At 37.9% G+C, this 22,036-nt stretch overlaps 1 protein-coding gene across 4 annotated transcripts in view; it reads left to right on the top strand.

The window, feature by feature from the left end:
* Positions 1-21,274, top strand: part of GRB10 (growth factor receptor bound protein 10) — a 119,505-nt gene extending 98,231 nt beyond the window's left edge. For all 4 annotated transcript variants that reach the window (XM_007425657.4, XM_025165057.2, XM_088150123.1 and 1 more), the window contains exons 7-17: positions 1,412-1,527; positions 2,629-2,703; positions 4,951-5,088; positions 7,369-7,479; positions 7,932-8,030; positions 14,239-14,316; positions 15,085-15,201; positions 16,416-16,482; positions 16,917-17,004; positions 17,489-17,582; positions 18,584-21,274. In XM_007425657.4, coding sequence (XP_007425719.1) covers positions 1,412-1,527; positions 2,629-2,703; positions 4,951-5,088; positions 7,369-7,479; positions 7,932-8,030; positions 14,239-14,316; positions 15,085-15,201; positions 16,416-16,482; positions 16,917-17,004; positions 17,489-17,582; positions 18,584-18,730 — 1,130 coding nt within the window. In that variant the 3' untranslated portion in view covers positions 18,731-21,274. The remainder of the gene's footprint in view (positions 1-1,411; positions 1,528-2,628; positions 2,704-4,950; positions 5,089-7,368; positions 7,480-7,931; positions 8,031-14,238; positions 14,317-15,084; positions 15,202-16,415; positions 16,483-16,916; positions 17,005-17,488; positions 17,583-18,583) is intronic.
* Positions 21,275-22,036: the final 762 nt, after the last annotated feature.

Raw genomic sequence — 22,036 nt, 5'->3', positions numbered from 1 at the left:
ATGAATGTCAGTTGAAATGCACTTATTTGGATTATTATGGGATTGACAAGAAGCATCTATTATTTCTTCCTTTTTCCTTATTTGGAATTGATTGTGGGAAAGGAGATGAGGTTACTTATTGACACATGAAATGAAAGGGATTACTAACACATGAAATTATACCAAATGGAGAAAAAAACCCTATCTGTTCAAGCTCAGAGGATATGTTGATTCCACCAGTGCCAGGCATTTGTCCAAATATGGTATGTGTTTATTGTAAACCTCTTGACCTGACTGTATTTTTTAACCTACTTGCATTTAGTTTATTCTTATATACCTATTGCCTACAGATGCCAGGTAAAGCCTTATATTAGATAGATTAAACAAAAGCTACCATAGCAGATAATAAGTTATGCTAAATAGGATTAATTAAGTCTCAGTCTTAGCTTTTTTACTTACCAATATTCATTAGAGATCTCTTTCAACATGTAGCTTTCAATATTGTTTGATAATTATATGGCTCACATGCCGTTTGTTTTGCTACCAAATGTTTATAACTTCATTGACTTCAAAGTAAACAAGACACCATAGGTTGATGGCTATATTTTCTAAGTTTATAGATAATTTCTATTTATGATCTATCAACTGTCCAGATATGTTGGATTTCTATAAGTGCTAACCATCATTACCAAAACTGTACAGTATCTTGGAGGCACTAGATCCAGAAGTTTAAGCAATCCTTTCAGATTGAATTATCTTTCAATTCAGAAATCAAATTTATCTGAAAAATACAGTGTTTTCTGGAAACAGTGATTTTAAAGTGGCATCCTTAGGAAAACTTTGAGTTCCTTTAAAGCTTAAAAACCACTTCATGAGGGGTTTTGTTGAAGTAACAAAAGATTTAGATCGTACTTACATTTATATCATAAACAGGTAAGATTTGGAATAGAGAGCCAGTTTGGTGTAGTGGTTAAGGCACCAGGCTAGAAATTGGGAGACCGTGAATTCTTGTCCCACCTTAGGCACGAAGCCAGCTGGGTGATCTTGGGCCAGTCATGTTCTCTCAGCCCTAGGAAGAAAGCAATGGCAAACCACTTCTGAAATATCTTGCCAAGAAAACTGCAGGGACTACTCCAGGCAGTCGCCAGCAGTTAAAACTGACTGGAAGGCACGGCGCGCGTGCACACACACACAAAATATTTGAAATATATAGTATACACGGAATATCCAATAGATATGGAAAAGATTCCGTAGCAGATAATGTTCAGAGGTTCTGTTGCACTCTGGAAAGTCTATATCTGGAGGAAATTTTAGGCATTTATTAGGAGCATTGATTATGCTCTCTTCTGTGTATGAAGATGCAGGTCCATGAACATATACTTGCCTGTAGTTGACCAAACTGAAAAATGTCTGTTTTATCTTTTGCTTATAGAGAGATGCTTGGAAGATCACGAACTCATTGTTCAAGTTGAGTCTACCATGGGAAATGAAAGTAAATTTTTATTTAGGAAGAACTATGCAAAATATGAATTCTTTAAGAATCCTGTGGTGAGTATCTTACTGTTTTCTCTTATGTAGTCACAGTCTGTTGTCCTGAAAAGAATTGCTTTGTTTTTGCAAACTGTGCAGTATCAACTCTTATCATAATATTAATATGAAATAATCTTACAGTGTATGATTGGAATAATTCCCAGTACAAAACAATATAAAAAATTCTTACTACTTTTATAAAAAGATAATTCCAATTTTTATGCGAAAACATTTTGCCTTCAGCTGATATTTATCTATAAGCCAATCTTGTGAACAAGTATCCATTTGGGGAAGACGAAGTAATATCTCAGTACTATTTTGGGGAGCTATATATTCTTAGTGGTAGATTGCACATCTTGAACATGGAAATTCTCCTTTGATCTTAGTTAAAAATGGCTAGGAAGAGCTTTAGAGAACCATGAGCAATTAGAACACATAGTATGAGACAACATGGAACAATAGGCTAACTATATAAGATACTTCGATATTTTCACCTGACATCTAAAACAAGCAGTACAGTTTTTTTTTAATTATATCAATCACAGTTCATAGTGATTGATCTATTAAAAATTATAGTAGAATTTCTGTTAAAAACATGAAAAGAAATAGTACGTCATCCTTAAAAATTACTCGGTATTCTACTCCTGTATTTCAGAAGTGGAAAGTAAATTAACTATATCTGTATCTTAATCATCCCATTTGCATATATTTACAGTAGCTGCTGTAATTCCTGTTGTGGGTGTTAAATGGGTATGTTGTGATTCAACACATGGCATTGCTGTAATGTTGAATTTCAAAACCATCTATGTGGGAGCAGTTACATAGGTATCTGAGACGTGGCTTGTTGTTCCTTATGTCCAAGTAGATAGTTATTTTTAGAAAGATCTGTGCAAATAGCCATGCTGCTGTGATTGAAAAGATAGATCCATATTATGGGATAGATTTCGTTAGCTGCCTTGAGTGCTTGTTCGAGCACAAAGGCAAGGTATATATCAAATAATAAAAACAACTCAGCAAAATGTACTCAGATTTTTTAATACATTGGTATGCGTACTAAATTAGTTGGATGTATTTTAACAGCAAGTTATTATCAGATATTACTGTCTCTCCCCACCCCAGAATTTTTTTCCAGAACAGATGATTGCTTGGTGTCAGCAGTCAAATGGCTATATTCCACAATCACAACTCTTACAGGTAAGCTTTTATGGCAATGTAGTTGCTTTCGAAGTTGAGCAAAGGAGGTAATAAACGATATGTGACAGAATAGATGGGATAGAAGGAGGAATATGTTAAGACTTGACAAGCACTGGACTAGCACAGTGCTGAATTTGAATTATTGCAGCATGGGCTTTGAAATACATTTCTGAATTTTTGTTTAAAATACTTTGGGGCCTTTCAATGTACAATGTGTGGCCAAATGTTATTTTCCTTACAGAAGAGACAAGGGAAACAGACTTTAATATGATTCGCCTAAACACTTGCAAAAGCCAGTAAAACAGCAGTTGTTAACTAGGGCTAAGTAGGGTTGACAGATCTCTTGATATTCAGGATGAGAGGTAAACTGGAGGAGAAGTCTGGATTGGTGAGCCTTAAAAAATGGTATCTTATATGCAGCCTGATAACATTATTGCATTCTAATCTATTTTCTCGCTACATTTTTTTTCTTTCTACTCCACTCTGTGCCAAAATGTCACAATTCGGGTGTCATGCCAATTGCTAACTCCAATTTAAGATGCTTTTAGTTCAGTGTTACTTTCCTACCCAAGGCTTACTGGATGAGAGTAGTTTTCAGTACCTTCTTCACCTCACGGGACAGACTATTCCAGAGCAAGGAGGCTGCCACAGAAGAAGCTTGGTTCTAGGTGCCCTCCTCACTAACTTCAAGACGGGGCAATTCTTACCATACCCTCTTAGCATACCCTCTCAGGATGTGAATCTACTTGTATCAACACATACTTGTATGTGAATATACTTGTATTGAATCTACTTGTGAATCTACTTGTATCTACTGGAAGTAACAAGGATCCATAAAAAGCTTTATATGTAATGAGCAGCACCTTGAATTGGACACGGCTACCAACTGCAGCTAATGTTACATTGGTATTATTCTGCTCTGTGGGTGTTCACTGCTTCTTCAGGAACAGTGCCACCTCATCCAAAGTAAAAGAAGGCCTGAGGAAACAAGTTGTTGAAGCAGGACATATCCATTGGAAAAAAAGAGTAAAAGGAAAAGTTCTGTTGAAAATTGCCTTTAATCATAGATTTTATTCTTTTCTCTAAGGCTTTGCAAAGAAGGATAAACTACATAAGGTCAGCTAGTAAGATTTTCAATCAACATACAGTTACCACATATCTAATTCATTCACAGAATTTCCTTCTAAAAGAAGTGATTCTGAAAATTGCAAATAATGTTTTCCTGTAACACTAGAAAAAAGCATTAGTAAAAGTGTAGATAAAATGGATTAAGATACACATACCTGCTTAAAATTATGGAATAATTATACTTCTGCTGTAGTACATGTTTAGTAACCCCCCACACTTTTTTTTTTTTTTTTGGTGCCTTCGAGTCAGTCTTGACTCCTGGCAACTGCCTGGAATAGTCTCTGCAATTTTCTTGGCAAGATTTTGGAAATGGTTTGCTATCGCCTGCTTCCTAGGGCTGAGAGGGAGTGACTGACCCAAAGTCACCCGGCTGCCTTTGTGTCTAAGGCAGGACTAGAACTCACAGACTCCTGGTTTCTAGTCTGATGCCTCAACCACTACAGCAAACTGGCTCTCAGTAACCCTACAGAAATGTTAATATGATACTGTTCAAAGCCAATACAGAGTTTTTTAACCTTAGCAAAGTTCAGCTTTTTCCAGTATGGTTCTGCCAAGATATGTTGGATTAGAGTTCTCAGAATTGCTAGCCAGTTTGTTTACTAGATATTTTGGAGATTAAATTTTAGTAATATCTGTAGGCAGCAGGCTGGGGAAGCCTGACATGATGTATGAACAGTGCATCCCTTGTCAACATGTTTTTTTTTTTTTTTAAAACATATCTGAAGAGGGAATATGACAAACATAGATTATACAGATTTGATCATTGTAGAATAACAACATGCTACTATTGTCTCAATTCTAGGAGCTATGTTGTTGGCTGTATTTGGAATCGTATTATGCCCCTGTATCTACAACCACAATAATTTCCACTTATAACATGATGGTTATATTGGGCAGTAGATTCTAGAATTATTTATTATTTTAATAATATTTTCCTAGGGAAATAAATTAGAAAATCTCTTCTCTATTGAAGTGTCTGGCTGTCATTTTAAGGTGGCACAGTTTTTTAAATTTTCAGCATGAAAATTTGTACTGGTACAATAACCAGTAAGTAATAGCTCTTGCATGTACTTCTTTCTTTGTAATTATAGAATTCAAATTTCCATTTATCTTCAACAGAAATTTTTAAATTCAAGTAGTTGTCCAGAAATTCAAGGGTTTTTACATGTGAAAGAATTGGGAAGAAAATCATGGAAGAAGCTGTATGGTTGTCTGAGGAAATCTGGACTTTATTGCTCTACAAAAGGGTCTTCAAAGGTACTTATTTAATTAGACTAGTTTAATAAAGATAGCCAATTGACTCTGAAGGCACTGTTATCTTTGTCAGTAATATGTTGGAGTGTAAGTTCCAATTACTCTGTGCTCTGAATTTCACTGTAACCTGGTTTTGGTGCATAACTTAATGCCAGTAAGGGGGTTCTTAAGGTTTTAGATTAGAACTTTCTAATGAGTTGCAATCTTTATAATTACGTTGTTGAGTGCCACAAAATCATTGAGCTATAGTTTCACATGAAGCACCCTTGTGGCTGATCATCAATACTGTTTCCCTCATTGCACAAGAAAATAGCGGTGTCTCTTCTCTATGCATTCTTGGTTACAAATTCAGAAATCATTTCCACAAACCGAATATCCAGAACACAAGTTCCAAATATTTAAAAGCTTCATATGTTCTACATGATTCCAGGCCAGATGGCATATATGCCATTTTGGATGCTGGGCAATATCCAGCATCGCCCCCACAATTTCAACCTATCCCCCCGATCTCACAGAGAGGGCATGCTCTCGACCCCTTCGGTAAAAGAACTCCGATTAGCGGGGTCCAGAAGGCGGGCCTTCTCTGCTATAGCCCCCGCCCTTTGGAACATCTTGCCCCCGGAGGTGAGACAAGCCCCCTCACTCCAGGCCTTTCGGAGGGATTTGAAGACTTGGCTCTGCCATCTGGCCTGGGGGGGGGGGATGCCAAAAATGGGGTTGGCTAGCCCCTTAGCAGCCTGGTGTGATCTCTATTGGCCTCTTGGATCTTTTAATCTCTTTTTATCTCTGTAAGTGTGGTTCTTTTATAACTTTTAATCATGGGTTTATGATTTTAATTTGATGTAAGCCTCCCAGAGTCCCCCATTGTGGGAATATGGGCGGGGACAAGTCCAATAAATAAATAAATAAACAAATAAATAAATCTTTGTCTTTTCATGTCTAATCAGTAGCATTCCACTGCTCAATGGGAGGTGAGGGTTGGAGGGATCTTCCCAGACCCACTGCTGTTATTGAAAAGAGCATCACCATCTGCACACAGTAGCACAGAGAGATGTCTGTTTGTTAGTTTGGACAAGTGAAATCTAGATCAGTCTGACTGACTGACTGACTTAGTATAAAGATTAAATAGAAGAAGCATTAGTAGCATTTCTGTTTAACCCCTTTCCATTAGTATGAGATAAGATAAACTCCCAAATGATTACTCATAAAGATATATTGACATAAAACTGCTGAATTAAAAATAGATGACGCTGACCAATGATAGTTGCCTCCAGTTTTCTCCATAATTTATCCCTGGGAATGAGTTCAAAGGTGACTTAAGATTTTTAAGAAGTTGTACATCGAAGTCCCCAAGGATGGGTTTATCTACTATGGGATTGTTCACTTACTCTGCCTGGTGTACCATCAGGATTATTTCCTGTTTAATCCAAATCTGTCAGTTTCTGGGATATGTATCCTGTGTAAATATCTTACTGGGCAGTGGCTAGATTTCTTACAAATGGAGAGAAAAAGTTGGAGCCAGTCTTTAATCCTATAGACCATTCTGCCTTTGGGGGTAAATAAAGCTGTAGAACCAATATTGATCTTCAGTATTTATTTTAAACAATTCAGGCAGTAGATGGTCCCTTCTCAAACTTTTCTGGTTTTTGACTGTACGCACAAATTTGCTATCTTAGAAAGAAGAAAAGGCAGCCAAATTGGAAGGAAGTTCAAAATAGGTTTGGAAGGAATTTAAAGAAATAGGTTCATCAGAGTAAAATAACATGAAAATACATTTCTTTAAGTATCTGCAGAAATATGACCAAGCAAACCCATAAGAAGATCTGAAATACAATTAAACTGAACTTACTGCTTTCTTTTTCTTAAAAGATGAGCATTTCATAATGAAGCTGGTCTTCCTCCTATGTCCCATCACTTTGAAGTCACCTCTGAAAGCTGAAACCTGTAGAGGAGCAGAACTTAATTAGATGATCTAAAAAGTTAATAGAAAAAAAAGTATTCCCAATATAAATTGAGGTTGTGGAGAGTTAGTCAAGTTTTTAAAGCATTTGATAGAAATTTTTAACATTGGATAGACAAGGAATGCTATGTCTTTAAGTACATACTTGGATTCTGAATATATTGGAAGGTAATATTACTATCCAAGTTTATTGCTGCTGGAGGTGACATCTACAAAGTCCTTTTGTGTGCTTTTATTGCCCTCTAGTGGTTCTCCTTTCTATTTTCAGGGAATATAAAAGAATGGTTTAATGCTTTTTTAAATTACTACAACTGTTTCCACAGGAACCAAGACACCTGCAGTTGCTAGCTGATCTTGAAGACAGCAATATCTTTTCATTAATTGCAGGCAAAAAAATGTACAGTGCACCTACAGACTATGGCTTTTGTATAAAGGTAATGGCTTTAAATCTTACAAGATTGTGGTTCATGGTGTTAAACTTCATAGTTTTATATGACTTTTAAAATGATTGTGATTTCAGTTATATCCTGAGTTTTACCTTAGATAGAGAAAAATCATACAAATTAGAACCTTGTCAAATTTGGTATTGCGTGTAATTATTAGCCATCAAATCAACATAATATTAATGGTCCCCATTTCATGTTGTAGCAAAACAGTAAACTCATTATGTACCTTACATCAACTATTGTACTTTCAACCTCTACATCAATTTCTTCAAAAAGGAGATAATGCCTATATGCTTATACAGACATTTTTCAGTTTATATGAACACTCTGAAATATTCCACAATATAGCGAATTCTTGGGATTTATATATCACACCTAAACTGTAAATTAATTTCATGGCTGAGAGACAGGATTAATATATTTTTTGTTTTGTTTTGTAGCCCAACAGAGTAAGAAATGAAACTAAAGAATTAAGATTGCTGTGTGCTGAGGATGAACAAAGCAGAACGTGCTGGATGACTGCCTTCAGACTACTCAAGGTACTGGTTAGCCATGGGCTAGTTTATTTTTAATAGCCTCCATGTGGATTATCAGAGGTCCTGCATTCATCCTTGGTATAGACACAGGCAGAGTTAGGATTTTTAAAATATTTACAGTACTGTGCAAAAGTTTTAGGCAGGTGTGAAAAAATGCTGTAAAGTAAGAATGCTTTCAAAATATATATTGTAATTGTTTATGTTTATCAATTTACAAAATTCAAAATGAGCAAACAGAAGAGAAATCCAAATCAAATCAATATTTGGTGTGACCACCCTTTTGGCTTCAAACCAGCATCAATTCTTACACTTGTACACTTTGTACACTTGCACAAAGTCAAGGATCTTGTAGGATTAGAGTCAGGTGTATGATTAATCAGTTATACCAAGCAGGTGCTAATGATCATCAATTTCATATGTAGGTTGAAACACAGTCATTCTGAAACACAAACAGCTGTGTAGGAGGCTTAAAACTGGGTGAGGAACAGCCAAACCCTGCTACTAAGGTGAGGTTGTGGAAGACAGTTTCATGACACAGGTCATACACCATGGCAAGACTGAGCACAGCAACAAGACACAAGGTAGTTATACTGCATCAAGCAAAGTCTCTCCCAGGCAAACATTTCAAAGCAGACTGGGGTTTCAGGATGTGCTGTTCAAGCTCTTTTGAAGAAGCACAAAGAAATGGCCAATGTTGAGGACTGTAGACACAATGGTCGGCCAAGGAAACTTCATGCAGGAGATGAAAGACACATCATGCTTGCTTCCCTTTGACACTGGAAGATGTCCAGCAGTGCTATCAGCACAGAACTGGCGGAAACCAGTGGGACCCAGGTACACCCATCTGCTGTCTGGAGAAGTCTGGCCAGAAGTGGTCTTCATGGAAGAATTGTGGCCAAAAAGCCATACCTCTGACGTGGAAGCTAAACACTTGGTTGAGCTAAGTGACTCAACTATGCAAGAAAACATAGGAACTGGGGTGCAGAAAAATGGCAGCAGGTGCTCTGGACTGATGAGTCAAAATTCAAAATATTTGGCTGTAGCAGGAGGCAGTTTGTTTGCCAAAGGGCTGGAGAGTGGTACAATAATGAGTGTCTGCAGGCAACATGTAGGCAGTGAAGCATGGTGGAGGTTCCTTGCAAGTTTGGGGCTGCATTTCTGCAAATGGAGTTGGAATTGGTCAGAATCAATGGTGTCCTCAATGCTGAGAAATACAGGCAGATATTGTGATGGAATGGAATTATGAAGGCCAGGCTCAGGGAGATAAGCGTGTTCTTAGTTCACCGGAGGAGCGTGGGAACATCAAGAGGATGAGGCTGGCACCTCCCTGAGGAATTCAGGGTGTTGTGGCTGGCTGGCTTGGGAGCTAGGTTTGAGTCTGGGGAGATTTTCTGAATAGAGGTTATAGCTAATTAACACAGTTGAACTGGATTTGTCTCTTGGAGTTCTTTGGGCTAAACCTGACATCAGTCTCCCCAGACTCAAACCTAGCTCCCAAGCCAGCCAACCACAACACCCTGAATTCCTCAGGGAGGTGCTAGCCTCATCCTCTTGATCTTCCCACGCTCCTCTGGTGAACTAAGAACACGCTTATCTCCCTGAATCTGGCCTTCATAATTCCATTCCATCACAGATACTTATCCATCATGCCATACCATCAGGGAGGCGTGTAATTGGCCCCAAATGTATTCTGCAGCAGGACAACAACCCCAAACATACAGCTAATGTCATGAAGAACTATCTTCAGCGTAAAGAAGAACAAGGAGTCCTGGAAGTGATGGATTGGCCCCCACAGGGCCCTGATCTCAACATCATCGAGTCTGTCTGGGATTACATGAAGAGACAGAAGGATTTGAGGCAACCTACATCCACAGGAGCCAAGAAGTTTGGAACAACCTACCTGCTGAGTTCCTTCAAAAACTCTGTGCAAGTGTGCCTAGAAGAATTGATGCTGTTTTGAAGGCAAAGGGTGGTCACACCAAATATTGATTTGATTTGGGTTTTTCTTCTGTTTGCTCACTTTGCATTTTGTAAATTGATAAACATAAACAATTACAATATATATTTTTGAAAGCATTCTTACTTTACAGAATTTTTCCACACCTGCCTAAAACTTTTGCACAGTACTTCATTTATTTAAGTTTAATAAATTATTACCTTTGCAATGAATGGCAGGGAAATAGGGGAAGTCCAGGGATTGGATCAAGGGAAGTTCACTTATAAAAAAAGGATTATAGAAATGAAACTGGGAGAATAACAAAAAACCAATACTTGTTATAAAGCAGCTAGGACAAAAATAAACAATTTCCAGGATGTTTCTGGCAGTCTGGTAAAAATTATGTGTCACTGAACAGCCATCCTGGCTGTTAGATCAAGCAGAGGGAGTTGATAGGATCGGTTTAGGGAATGCCAGTTGCCTCAATATAGAATGGCTTGAAAGGGATAGTGGGGCTTCTAAAGATCTAGAGATACATCAGAGCAGATGCTCTATTGTAAATATCCCCTTTTGGGTCAAGATACTTGACAAAGTAGTGGCCAACCAGTCCCATGCACTTAAGTATATGGATTATCTGGATCTGTTCCAGTCAGATTTCAGACTGAGTTTTAACACTGCAACTGCCTTTGTTACCCAACAAATGACCTGCTCTGGGAAACAATAGAGGTCTGCAACTCTGTCGATATAAATATTTAAATAAATATATCTGAAGGTACAATCCTAGTTTCTATCCAGAAAAAGCCAAGAAGGCAACAACTTTCTAGACCACAGAACTGGTGTTGTCATCTCTGATCATGGGAGCTAAATGTTCAGGGAAACTGTAACAGAAGTCCTGAAATAGGCCTAATAGAGTGAAAAGAAAAATACTTGCCTCAAAAAGTGAAGTGTGATGAGGTGCCATCCATTTTGTCTCATCCACTGTGACCCTTGGCACTCTTGCTCCCCCGACTCCATGTTAAGTCTCCCCTTGGTCACTAAAAATTGCTAACCCTGTCCTAGACTATGCTTAATGTCAATGGGGAGAATGAAAGAAGATTGTCCACTATTTTCCAAACCCCCAAACAATTTGGTTAAAAATAGGTAGGCAAGTAGCTAATCTTAAAGCTTGCTTGAGATGTTCTGCAGCAGTATCCCTCTGACTATGGATTCTTTATATGACTTTTTAAAACCATTGGTCCTTCTACCAATAATTTAGAGGGGAGGATTCTTCTTGCCAGATATCAAAAGCTAGGCAAATCATGCATAGAACCAGGTGGCTGGAGGATAAAAGAAAGGGATATTTTCTGAGCAAGTTTATCTAGCACTTCAGAGAGACAAAAAGAGGTTCTCACCTAGGAAATATAGTGTAGGTATCATAGTAAAGCAGAGTTAGTATTTGATAAGAATTAGATGAAGCAAAATGAACCTTGGAACCATTTTGAAGCCAAGTTCTAGAGAACACAACTTATAGACAGCAGATCTGGTTAATAAAGAAAAGAAAAAAGACAATGCTTGGATTAAAGAGTAATTTTAGGGTTTCAGACTACTACAGGTAGTCCTCACTTACCAACTGCCTCATTCAGTGACCATTCAAAGTTACAACGGTGCTGAAAAAATAACTTTACAACCATTGCCCACATTTACAACCTTTGGAGCATCCCTCAGTTACGTGATTGCCATTACAATCAGTATGTGTTGTCCTGTGGCTGACCTGTTGTTTTTCTTTCCTGCCCCCTTGCTGAGTGGAGAGACTGGAGAGGAAGGGATTATAAGTGAGTAAGCAGGCACACAATGGGGAATGCACATCAAAAGCAATGTGCTGGAGCCAGCAGCCATAAGCGTGCTATGCAGACAGCCCGATATATTCCCCATTGTGTGCCTGCTTACTCTCTTATAATCCCGTCTTCTCTAATCTCTCTGCTCTGCGAGGGAGGGGGAGAAAAGAAAGGGTCAGGCACAGGAGAGATTGCCTACAGAAATCGCTTGGTTTATTCCCCCACCCTCCACAGAGCAGAGAGATTGGAGAGGAAAGGATTACAAGAAAGAAAGCAGGCACCCAAAGGGGAATATACCGGGCTGTTTGCATAGTGCACTCATGGCTGCCAGCGCCAGCACATTGCTTTTGATGTATATTCCCCATTGTGTGCTTGGTTGCACATATATACAGTGGTACCTCGGGTCACAAATGCTTCTGTTCGCGACCAATTCGGGTCACGAACAGCACCGTTTGCAAAATTTTGCTTCCGTTCACGAACTCCGCATTGGGTGTCGAACAGAATCCGCGGCCATTTTCCCTGCTGACACACGTGGTCGTGGCTTCCTGTAGGGAGGGGGACTCTCCCTCCAAACAATAACCGCCTCCCCACCCGCCTTCCTGTCCTCCACGCCTCAAGCAAGGTTAGTGTTCTCTCTCTTCATACTGTACTGTACTGTACTTTGTGTCATATTTTTGTGGTTTAAAAAAAAATACATATGGTTCAGAACGGATTAACCGTATTTACATTGAACCTTATGGGAAAATTTGATTTGGGTCGTGACCAAAATCGGTTGGTGACCAAATTCGTAGGGGTCAGAAAGGATTAACCGTATTTACATTGAAACTTATGGGAAAATTTGATTCGGGTCGCGACCAGAGTCATGGAATGAATTAAGTTCGTGACCCGAGGTACCACTGTATATAATCCCTTCCTCTCCAATGAATGTGAATGCAAACATTAATTTCCTTCTTATTAATTATCTCAGTGCCCAGGTGAGCATTCCAAAGGGCAGGGGAGTGGGTAGGAGGCAAACAAAAGCCAGTGGTGTAAAACTGATTAATCTTGTCAGTTTCAAGCTGGAAAGCAGAGTCATGGTCACCTGATTTCCCACTTAGCTACCACTTCACTTGACAACAGAGTTGCTGGTCCTCGTTGTAGTCACTAAACAAGGACTACCTGTATTGCAAAGGCTATGCTCTGGACTGGGAAAATAAAAAAAGCAATAGCCATGTCTTGAGAATGGTATGAAGAATTCTAGGCCTGCAAATCTTTCTAACCAAGGGAAGGATCTAGCAACAAAAGAAAATAATTGAGGAGACCCCAGACATTTGGGTCCAGTTGAATGGAGTCCCCTTTTGGTTGTTTAATTATTGTGTTAGGTTGCCATTTTATATTTTAGATATTGGGTATGCTTTTTAATGCTACGTGGTAATTTTTGGTTTATTGTTTGTTTTTTTCCTGTATGCCACCCAGAATCACACTGAGTCTGGCGGCCCTATAAATCAGATAGATAGATAGATAGATAGATAGATAGATAGATAGATAGATAGATAGATAGATAGATAGATAGAGTGGTACCTCTACTTATGAACGTCCCTACTTAGGAAATTTTCGAGATACGATCAGCTCCGGCCCCAAAAATTTACCTCTACTTACAAACTCGCCTCGACTTAGCCATTTTCCGCCCGTGCCACGTGGTCCGCGGCCATTTTTCCGCCCGTGCCACGTGGTCCGTGGCCATTTTTCCGCCCATGCCATGTGGTCCGCGGCCATTTTCCCGCCCGTGCCACGTGGTCCGCGGCCATTTTCCCGCCCGTGCCACGTGGTCCGCGGCCATTTTCCGCCCGTGCCACGTGGTCCGCGGCCATTTTCCGCCCGTGCCACATGGTCCGCGGCCATTTTCCGCCCGTTCCACGTGGTCCGCGGCCGTTTTTCTGCCCCTGACACGTGGTCCGCGGCCATTTTTTCCGCCCTGCCGCGTGGTCAGCGGCCATTTTTCCGCCCCTGCTGCTTGGTCCGCGGACACCAGAACGGATTAATGGTAATTACATTGAACCTTGTGGGAAAATTTACTTCGACTTGCGACCAACTCGACTTGCGATCAGAGTCATGGAACGGATTAAGTTCATAAGTAGAGGTACCACTGTAGGTAGGTAGGTAGGTAGAGAGAGAGAGAGAGAGAGAGAGAGAGGCGGGGTGTTTCTTCTATGCCGTAAACACAATTATTCTGTGTTCAGCGGTAAAATGTTGCAGATTTCAGTATGAATGCATTATTCTACTACCTCTGTAGGAACAAAGGAGAGTTATTTTTAGCATTCTTTTCATTCAGTAGCTTTCCTTGGAACAAACTGAAAATTGAACAGAATTCCTGAGCCCAAGTCTTTGGCTTAAGCCAAGCAAAAAAGCACCAAGGATACTACATTATCACAGTCAGAACAAACTAAACAGCTGCATATTTTTCTGTCTCTCCACTTCTTAGTATGGGATGTTGCTGTACCAAAATTACAGAATTCCACAACAGAGAAACAATTTGCTTCCTCACTTCACCACTCCTGTGGTAAGTTAATTTATGTACTGTACAGACATTATTTCATCAATAATATAAGCAGGAGTTCAGGTGGCTTTTTCCCATTGAATGGTACAAAGCAGCTTTTAGCTACTCAGTCCTGACATTCTCTACAGTGTACACTCTTGGAGAGTCAGATGGTAATCCAGTTACACTTCTTAGTAATTTTCATCATAAAGGAAACCAAAGAAGTAGAAAAGAATATCACAAATCAGTAAAATGAAATAATATGCAAAATGAGCTACGTGATGGGAAGGGGTTGGATTGTGAACCCAATTTGCCTACAGTAGCTACTCCTAACTTCTATACCAGTAAATGAGATCAGTAGAAGTTCTACTCTGCTACTTACCTCAGAATGTTATTGCTTGTCTTCTCAGGGAGTGATTGAAACAGGGTTTTATTCCAGTGTTTGTGGCTGGAGAATTCTGGGAGTTGAAGTCCACACATCTTAAAGTTCTGAGGTTGAGAAACACTGTTCTATTCCTTGTTCTTTGGAATTCATTTTAAATCAAGTTGGGAAATCTGTTTCTGAATCACATGCTCCCAACATCCTCCACCATTGACATGCTGCTAGAGCTGTTGGGAGCCAGTTTCCCCACCCATGGTTTAAAATCTGCTTGACTTATTCCATCAAGCTTTCCTATGACTGAGTGATAGCAAGGATAATTTATTTTATATATTCTGCCCACGTGCTGTCCATTCTATGATTTCAGTTTTAATTTTATTCTTTTTTTAATGATACTTTTAAAAATCTTTCAGAGAAGTGTGTCTGAAAATTCCTTAGTAGCAATGGATTTTTCTGGACAAATAGGAAGAGTGATTGAAAATCCAGAAGAAGCACAGTGTGCAGCCTTGGAAGAAGGCCATGCCTGGCGGGTAAGAGAATCCCATTCTGCTTTGCCAATTGGCAAACCTTTCTCTGTAGACATATCTGTGAAACATTGGTTAGAAGAGCACTTCGTGTTATTATCAGCTATGGCATAGGAGCTATTGTAATGTTTTCAAAGGAATTTGATATTTGATTGAAGGAAGACACTATTTTCTCTGTTATGCTGGTTCTTCAAATGGCCATTCGTAATGGGGAGAGTATTCACCTTGCAGGGCATGGTTCCTCTGATGTGGGAATGACTGCATTGGGGAAATCCTTAGTCCTTTGGGTGGCATTTTACACATGCCTTTTATTCAAAGTTTTCACATTAAGAAGATATACATGGGCCCAATCTACTATCTAAGGAAGAGGTGTCAGGTTATGCCTGCTTCATGCATTAACTGAATGAAGGGGCAATAGATATAGATACGCATATATATTTTTATCCTGTTCTTTCTTCAGAGATCATATTATTGTATAAAAGAGGCTTTTCCTCTTCAGCCTACCTTCTGCATCTCCATTCATAGATAGTGAATGGCTCATACCCTGTTCCTTGGCTTATTAGTGGAATAGTAGGCAGTTGTATATGAAAGACACTTATTTTTATTGTCCTGCCTTTTTATTTATTTATATTTGGTCAACTCAAGGCAGCAAACATACCTAATACTCCTGCCTCCTATTTTCCTCACAACAACCACCTTATGAAGTAGATTGAGTTGAGAAAGAGTGACTGCCTCAAAGTCACCCAGCCAGCTTTCATGCCTAAGGCAGGACTAGAACTCACAGTGTCCTGGTTTCTAGGCCAGCACCTTAACCACTACGCCAAACTGGCTCTTATGTTATTAATTAATTACTATATAATATCTTATATGCCAATATACTTATATTATATATAAAATATAAACTTAGGTACCAAATTGCCTCTTATGCACTATTATTCTTATAAATGATTGGAGAATCATCATCTTCACTATTCAGGCAAACGGGTATGCAAAGTAGTATTATTTGCTTTCCATGAATTTGTTTTATCTTGCCTTTCCTGACAGAGAGCTCAGGATGTAGTTTATGGTCCACACCCCACCCCAGTGAGCTTCATAGCTGGCTTGGAAGTTTGCACCAGAGTTTTTCTTTTTTTTTCCCTCTTAATGGAATCAGGTCAGACTTTGTGCTTTTTGCTCCATACAGCTGATAATGCATTATAATTATATGCTTTATTCTGCAGAAACGCAGCACAAGAATGAACATTTTGGGGAATCAAAGCCCACTTCATCCTTCCTCGCTGAGCACAAGTAAGAAGAATGGCAACTGCTGAGTTTGGTCTTTTTATTTCAATGTGAAAGTTGAGTCACTAATTTAGATTTCAGATTTAACTTGACTCAAACAATAATTGTTCTCCTTAAGTCAGAAGGTTCAACTTTCTTCATTCTTAGCCTTCCAGAAATTAAAACTGAGCTCTTCCAGAACCATTTTAGAACCTGATATTACTGTATTGTGCTATTATTTTTTATTTTATTAATATTATGTTTTTGTCTTGTTTTGTTTTTATTGTGTAAACCACCAGGAGCCATATTTTGAATCTGGTAGTTAGGAATATAATAAACAAGGATAAAACACATACTGTACCATGCACACACTCTACAGTATACTATCACATCAAATCTTTATTACAGTTAAAGACCAGCATAAACAATATACAAGGATTAACCATTTATTTCTCCATCAGTTATTCATAAGACACAGCACTGGTTTCATGGCAGGATCTCAAGAGAAGAATCCCACAGGATTATTAAACAACAGGGCCTTGTGGATGGGTATGTATTTTTAACTGAGTATGTACTATTTATTCCATGGCCTACAAGTCCCAGAAATATCCCTGAAATGAGTGCCCTAATAGACTTACATTCTACTCAATTACTTGGGATGCCTATAGGATAAGGTTCTTGGGGGAAAAAAATAGTAATAACTATCCATTACTAGTTCAGACCATCTATACTGAACTAGTCTACCTGAAGCTGCCTAAGACTGAAAGCTATGTGCTTGCTTATTGAGTTGGAATCCTCTAGAATCACTGGAATGCTCAAGTTGCAAGGCATAAAATGATTAATATTGTATCCTTGAACATACATAGTATATCAGCATCTTATATATAGTTTTGTTTTATGTTATTTTCATCAGTGAAATATTAGATTACTTATGAATAGACATAGAATCTGATGACATCATAAAGCAGTGGAGTTGTTAGTTTATAAGAATTGCATAGTCAATCTGGTAGTAACATATAATATTATTTTGTAGGTTATTTCTTCTTCGGGACAGCCAGAGTAATCCGAAGGCATTTGTACTTACATTGTGTCATCATCAAAAAATTAAACATTTTCAGATTTTACCAGTAAGTATAGTATTCCACCCAGGCAGTACTGGGTGGTGATATCTTTCAGTATGTGACTTTAATTCTGTCCTCTTAATTTTTCTAAAGTGTTAAATTAACAATTACCTATCTGTTTACCCCCCCCCCCATCAGAACCCAAGGAATTGAAAAAGACAATGGTTTCATACTTATTGAAGAATTAAGGAACATTGTAATGAGATGGTGAAAATAATGATGATCCATAAAATGGTGGGCCGAATTTCAGAACTGTAATAAGTGTAGGATTGTCAGTCTCAGATACATTGTTCATTCTGTACAATATATATGTGATTAGTATATGTATTTTTCTATATTAGCTATACTCTTTCTTATATCAGCATATACATTCCTTTATTTCTTAGTTTTAAATGCTACATTGATGGTCCTTTGCTAGAACTGATTGATCTTAAGTTGCTAACATTCCCTAAATTTTAAGTAGTGTTAATATTTTGGAAAGAGATAATTTTGATTGATTTTGTGCCATCAACTCAATGTCAACTCTTAGTGACCACATAGATGGATTTCTCCATGATGATCTGTCCCTAACCTGGTCCTTCAGGTCTTCCAACAGTGCACCCATTGCCACTGTAACTGAATCCATCTATCTTGCTATTGTCATCCTTTTCTTCTCTTTCCTTCCAGTTTCCTCAGCATGAGAGCCTTCTCTAGAGAGCTAGGTCTTTGTGTTAGTGTCTCCAAAACAGGGTAGCTTGAGCCTGGCCATTTGTGCCTTCAGTGAGAACTCTTGTCTGATTTGTTTGGCTTGAATGTAATCCCACAGAAATCTTAGAATTGTGGATTCATGTAACTTCAAAGTCTGCACTTTGCAGGAAAGAAGGAAGTTAAAAAGTAAGGGTAATAAGATGAATATGGATACTTATACTGGTTGAAATATTTTAACACTCTTTCTTTTTTGAATGATTTGTTTTCTGCTTTAAGAAAAGTTTTAGTATTTTATTGTTGTTTCATTTTCATTTTTCAAGTGTGAAGATGACGGACAGATATTTTTCAGCCTGGATGATGGGAGCACCAAATTCACTGACCTAATACAGCTTGTTGAATTCTACCAACTAAACAAGGGAGTTTTACCTTGTAAACTCAAACATCACTGCATCCGGGTGGCCTTATGACCTCTGTTCCAGCCCATAACTGGCTTTGTTCCAAGAATGGAGATGGAAGAGAAATATTGTTGAAGAAAGTTGACACTGGGACATTAGCCAACTTGTAGTTGCTTTTAAGGAACTAAATGTACCATCAAAATTATGCACCTAGGGGACTTGGAAAGGGATGCTTGAGCTGGTGCCAACAGTCCAAGATTTTGCTCTTTTGTCTAAATCCTAAGCCTGATTGCTGCTGAGTGTCCCAGCAACCCCCACAAAACTGGGAAAGGTTATGTAAAAACACTAAACAAAACTGGAAATTGTCCCTTGGCTGGTCCACTTAACAGAGTCAGGTTTGTGAAGCAAAATTATTGAAAAGAACTCTTGCCCTGGAATAATCTTGACAATTTAAAACTGAGTATATTTTCTTTTTGTATTGATCACTCTCTTTATATTGTTTTTTGTCGCTCTCTATTTTTTTTGCACTCCTTTTGGATATTATATTTAGCCTATATTAGCTGATACAGTTTTTAAATTTATGCCTGATTTGGGTGTTCTAAATCCTATACTGCATGAATTGCTTCATCCTAACAATAATCCAAAAGACAAAAAATGTCTTCTGACTTTTGAAACTAGATGCTCCGCCATTTGCTGATGTTGTTGAAGAAACAATATGGAGACAATTCTGGGAAGGAAAGAACATCCCACCAGTGTATGATTTTTAAAATAATGGCTGTAGTTTGTGTGTATGAAAGAGGACTCTGCTTCTATGCACAGATGTTTTGAACCTGTTTTATTTTGATTGCCTCCTCCCTCCCAATCTGCTGGAGCTCCTTTTTCTGCACATATCCCGTGGGAAAATCCACTGTCAGTAGCTAGTTCAGAGCTGAATGATAATATATGTATTTGGAATCACTTGGCTTTTTTCTGTTTATTTTATTTTATTTTATTTTATTTTATTTTATTTTATTTTTTGGTGGGGAGGGGAGGGGTTGTCATTTATTTAGTCTAGAAATCAGTGTTTTCTATTTTTAGCATTATTTCCTTAACTCTTCAGAATGTATTATACAGCTCCAGTGCACATATAACACTGCCTAGTCTTCTAACCATAGTTAGGAGTTTAAGAGTGCTCTGTAAGTCTGCATGCTCTTTCCATTTATTTTTTCTCTGGACGTGCATTTTCTAATAACCCAAGCACAATTCTGATTTTATGTTTCTTTGCTTATTGAAAATACTGTTGTAGGTGTTACACAAACTATAAATAGAATCAAAAGTGAAAACAAAGGAGAAGTGCCCATGTAGCGCTCCCAATCTTCCAAGTATGGCTGGGATATTGAGGAATGCTCCAGCAGCATAGATGTACTTTTCCTAAGTGATGGCATGATAAATATGATTGTCAATGAAGTAAATGTGAGAAATGCAGTCTGATCACATGCTGCTGGATTGCCAAAACTTAACACTGTGAGCTTGTTCAAAACTGTGGACATCATCCCTCAAGCACTGCTGCACATTCTCTCCGTCCATTTCAGTCTTGCTGTAAAAGAGGGCAGTGCACCTGCAGCATTGCAATAACTGGATGACTAATTTTTATTTGGAAATTATATGTTCAGCTGTCTCTGCCACAGAAGGACTTGCCATTGACAGTTCAGACAATTGATCCTTTAAGGTTTATGCACTAACATTTGCATGCCAGTATCTGCAGCAACTAGAGAAACCTTGCTTCAGTCCTGGTTCATCATCCTACTATTAGTCCTGATTTAGGCTCCCTAAATCCATACACTTAGAATGTTAATGTGTACATAGCTATGCAGAACAAATAATACTTTATTTCTCTTGAAAGGCACAGCTTTCTAGCTGTAATTGGGGGAAAATGTGGCAAATAAAAAGTATGCCACTGAAGTGTCATCTCTGTCAGTGTACTCATATTGGCTCATGTTTTCTAATTCTAGATAACTGTGTGCATGGAGATATGCCATGTGGAGGGTTTTATAACATCGGAATCAAGGCCAATGCTTGTGAATATTTCAGCTGTTCCATGTTTACATAGCGACACTTCTTTCATTGATAGCTTGCACTTAAATAAGGTCAATTATTATGATTATCGTAATTTGGGGATGATAGTAAGTGCATATAGGAAGTGTTTTGTGTTTTATAAATCAAGAAGTATGTTCCACCCTATGAATGTTCAGAATTACTTGCAAGTGAAATATCTTCTCTCTCACTCTCTCCAAAAATCTTGAACCTTTATATAGGTATTAATATTAATTATTGCATGTAACTAATAGCCCATTTGAGCAGTTGAAATTGAGTACAGTTATTTATTCACAGGATAATCATATACTGTTGAGAGTAGCTTAAGACAATATAACCAGCTTGAGTTATGTATAGCAGATGAAAAAACACTGTATTTTAGTTTACAGAACATATCTACTAGAGGTTTTTCCATGAAATGTCTACATATACAATGAAGAAACTTGATTTTTGTTAGAAATATCTTGGTTATTACATTTTACATATTTTGTCAACGCTTGTAAGGTAAGCTAACATGAGTTGACTTAATACTGCATATTTGTTCCACCTAGATTTTTTAAATGGACTTACAGGATTTTTTAAAATACAGATTCTCAAGTTTAAGTGAGGTTGTTTGAGTTTATTAAAAATTACTGAAAATTTTTCAGTATCTTAGTTACACAGTTTCCCAGTGATAGCTTCATGTTATAAAAATTACATTTAATTGAATTTGACAGTACAAGTTCTGATTATGATGAATTTGAATGCAGAGGACAGACTATTTTGTACTACCTTCAGAGTGGTAGCTATATTACTTGAGCACACCATTATTGAATTTCTCGGCTTTGCTAGAAATGTACAATTTCTAACACATCTTAAACAGTACCAGCAGATACAGCTGTCTAACAATTTAGGAAATAAGGATTGAAGGAAATTTGATTTTTTAAAAAAATATTTAAATGACATGAATGTAAAGAGGGATGCTCAGGGTTGTTTCTGGAGCCTGTTGATTTTATTTTATTTTTGCCTGTGATTGTTTTGTAAATAAAATATGTCATATAGCATCTTGTAATATGTTAAGAAGGAAAATGCCAAACCATTTGGCAATTTTTTTTAAAAAATAGGTAAGTTATATTATTTGTGTTTTTTAAAAGTACAGCTTTTTATTTGTTGAATTAATCTTGAAGAAATATGTGCCTCTATTTTTAGATTGTTTTGTCTTAACTTTTCTGCACTAAGTACCTGACCATTTTGACCAATCAATGCACCTTTCCAGTGGCAAGACTTGCTTAAATTATATTGTCATAACACAAGACTTTATTGTGA

This window comes from Python bivittatus, unplaced genomic scaffold (assembly GCF_059951505.1).
Source record: "Python bivittatus isolate LINGU-HERP-01145 unplaced genomic scaffold, Pbiv_v1 ctg000610_np1212, whole genome shotgun sequence".
Classification (NCBI taxonomy): Eukaryota; Metazoa; Chordata; class Lepidosauria; order Squamata; family Pythonidae; genus Python; species Python bivittatus.
This window is presented reverse-complemented; position numbering and strand designations above follow the sequence as displayed.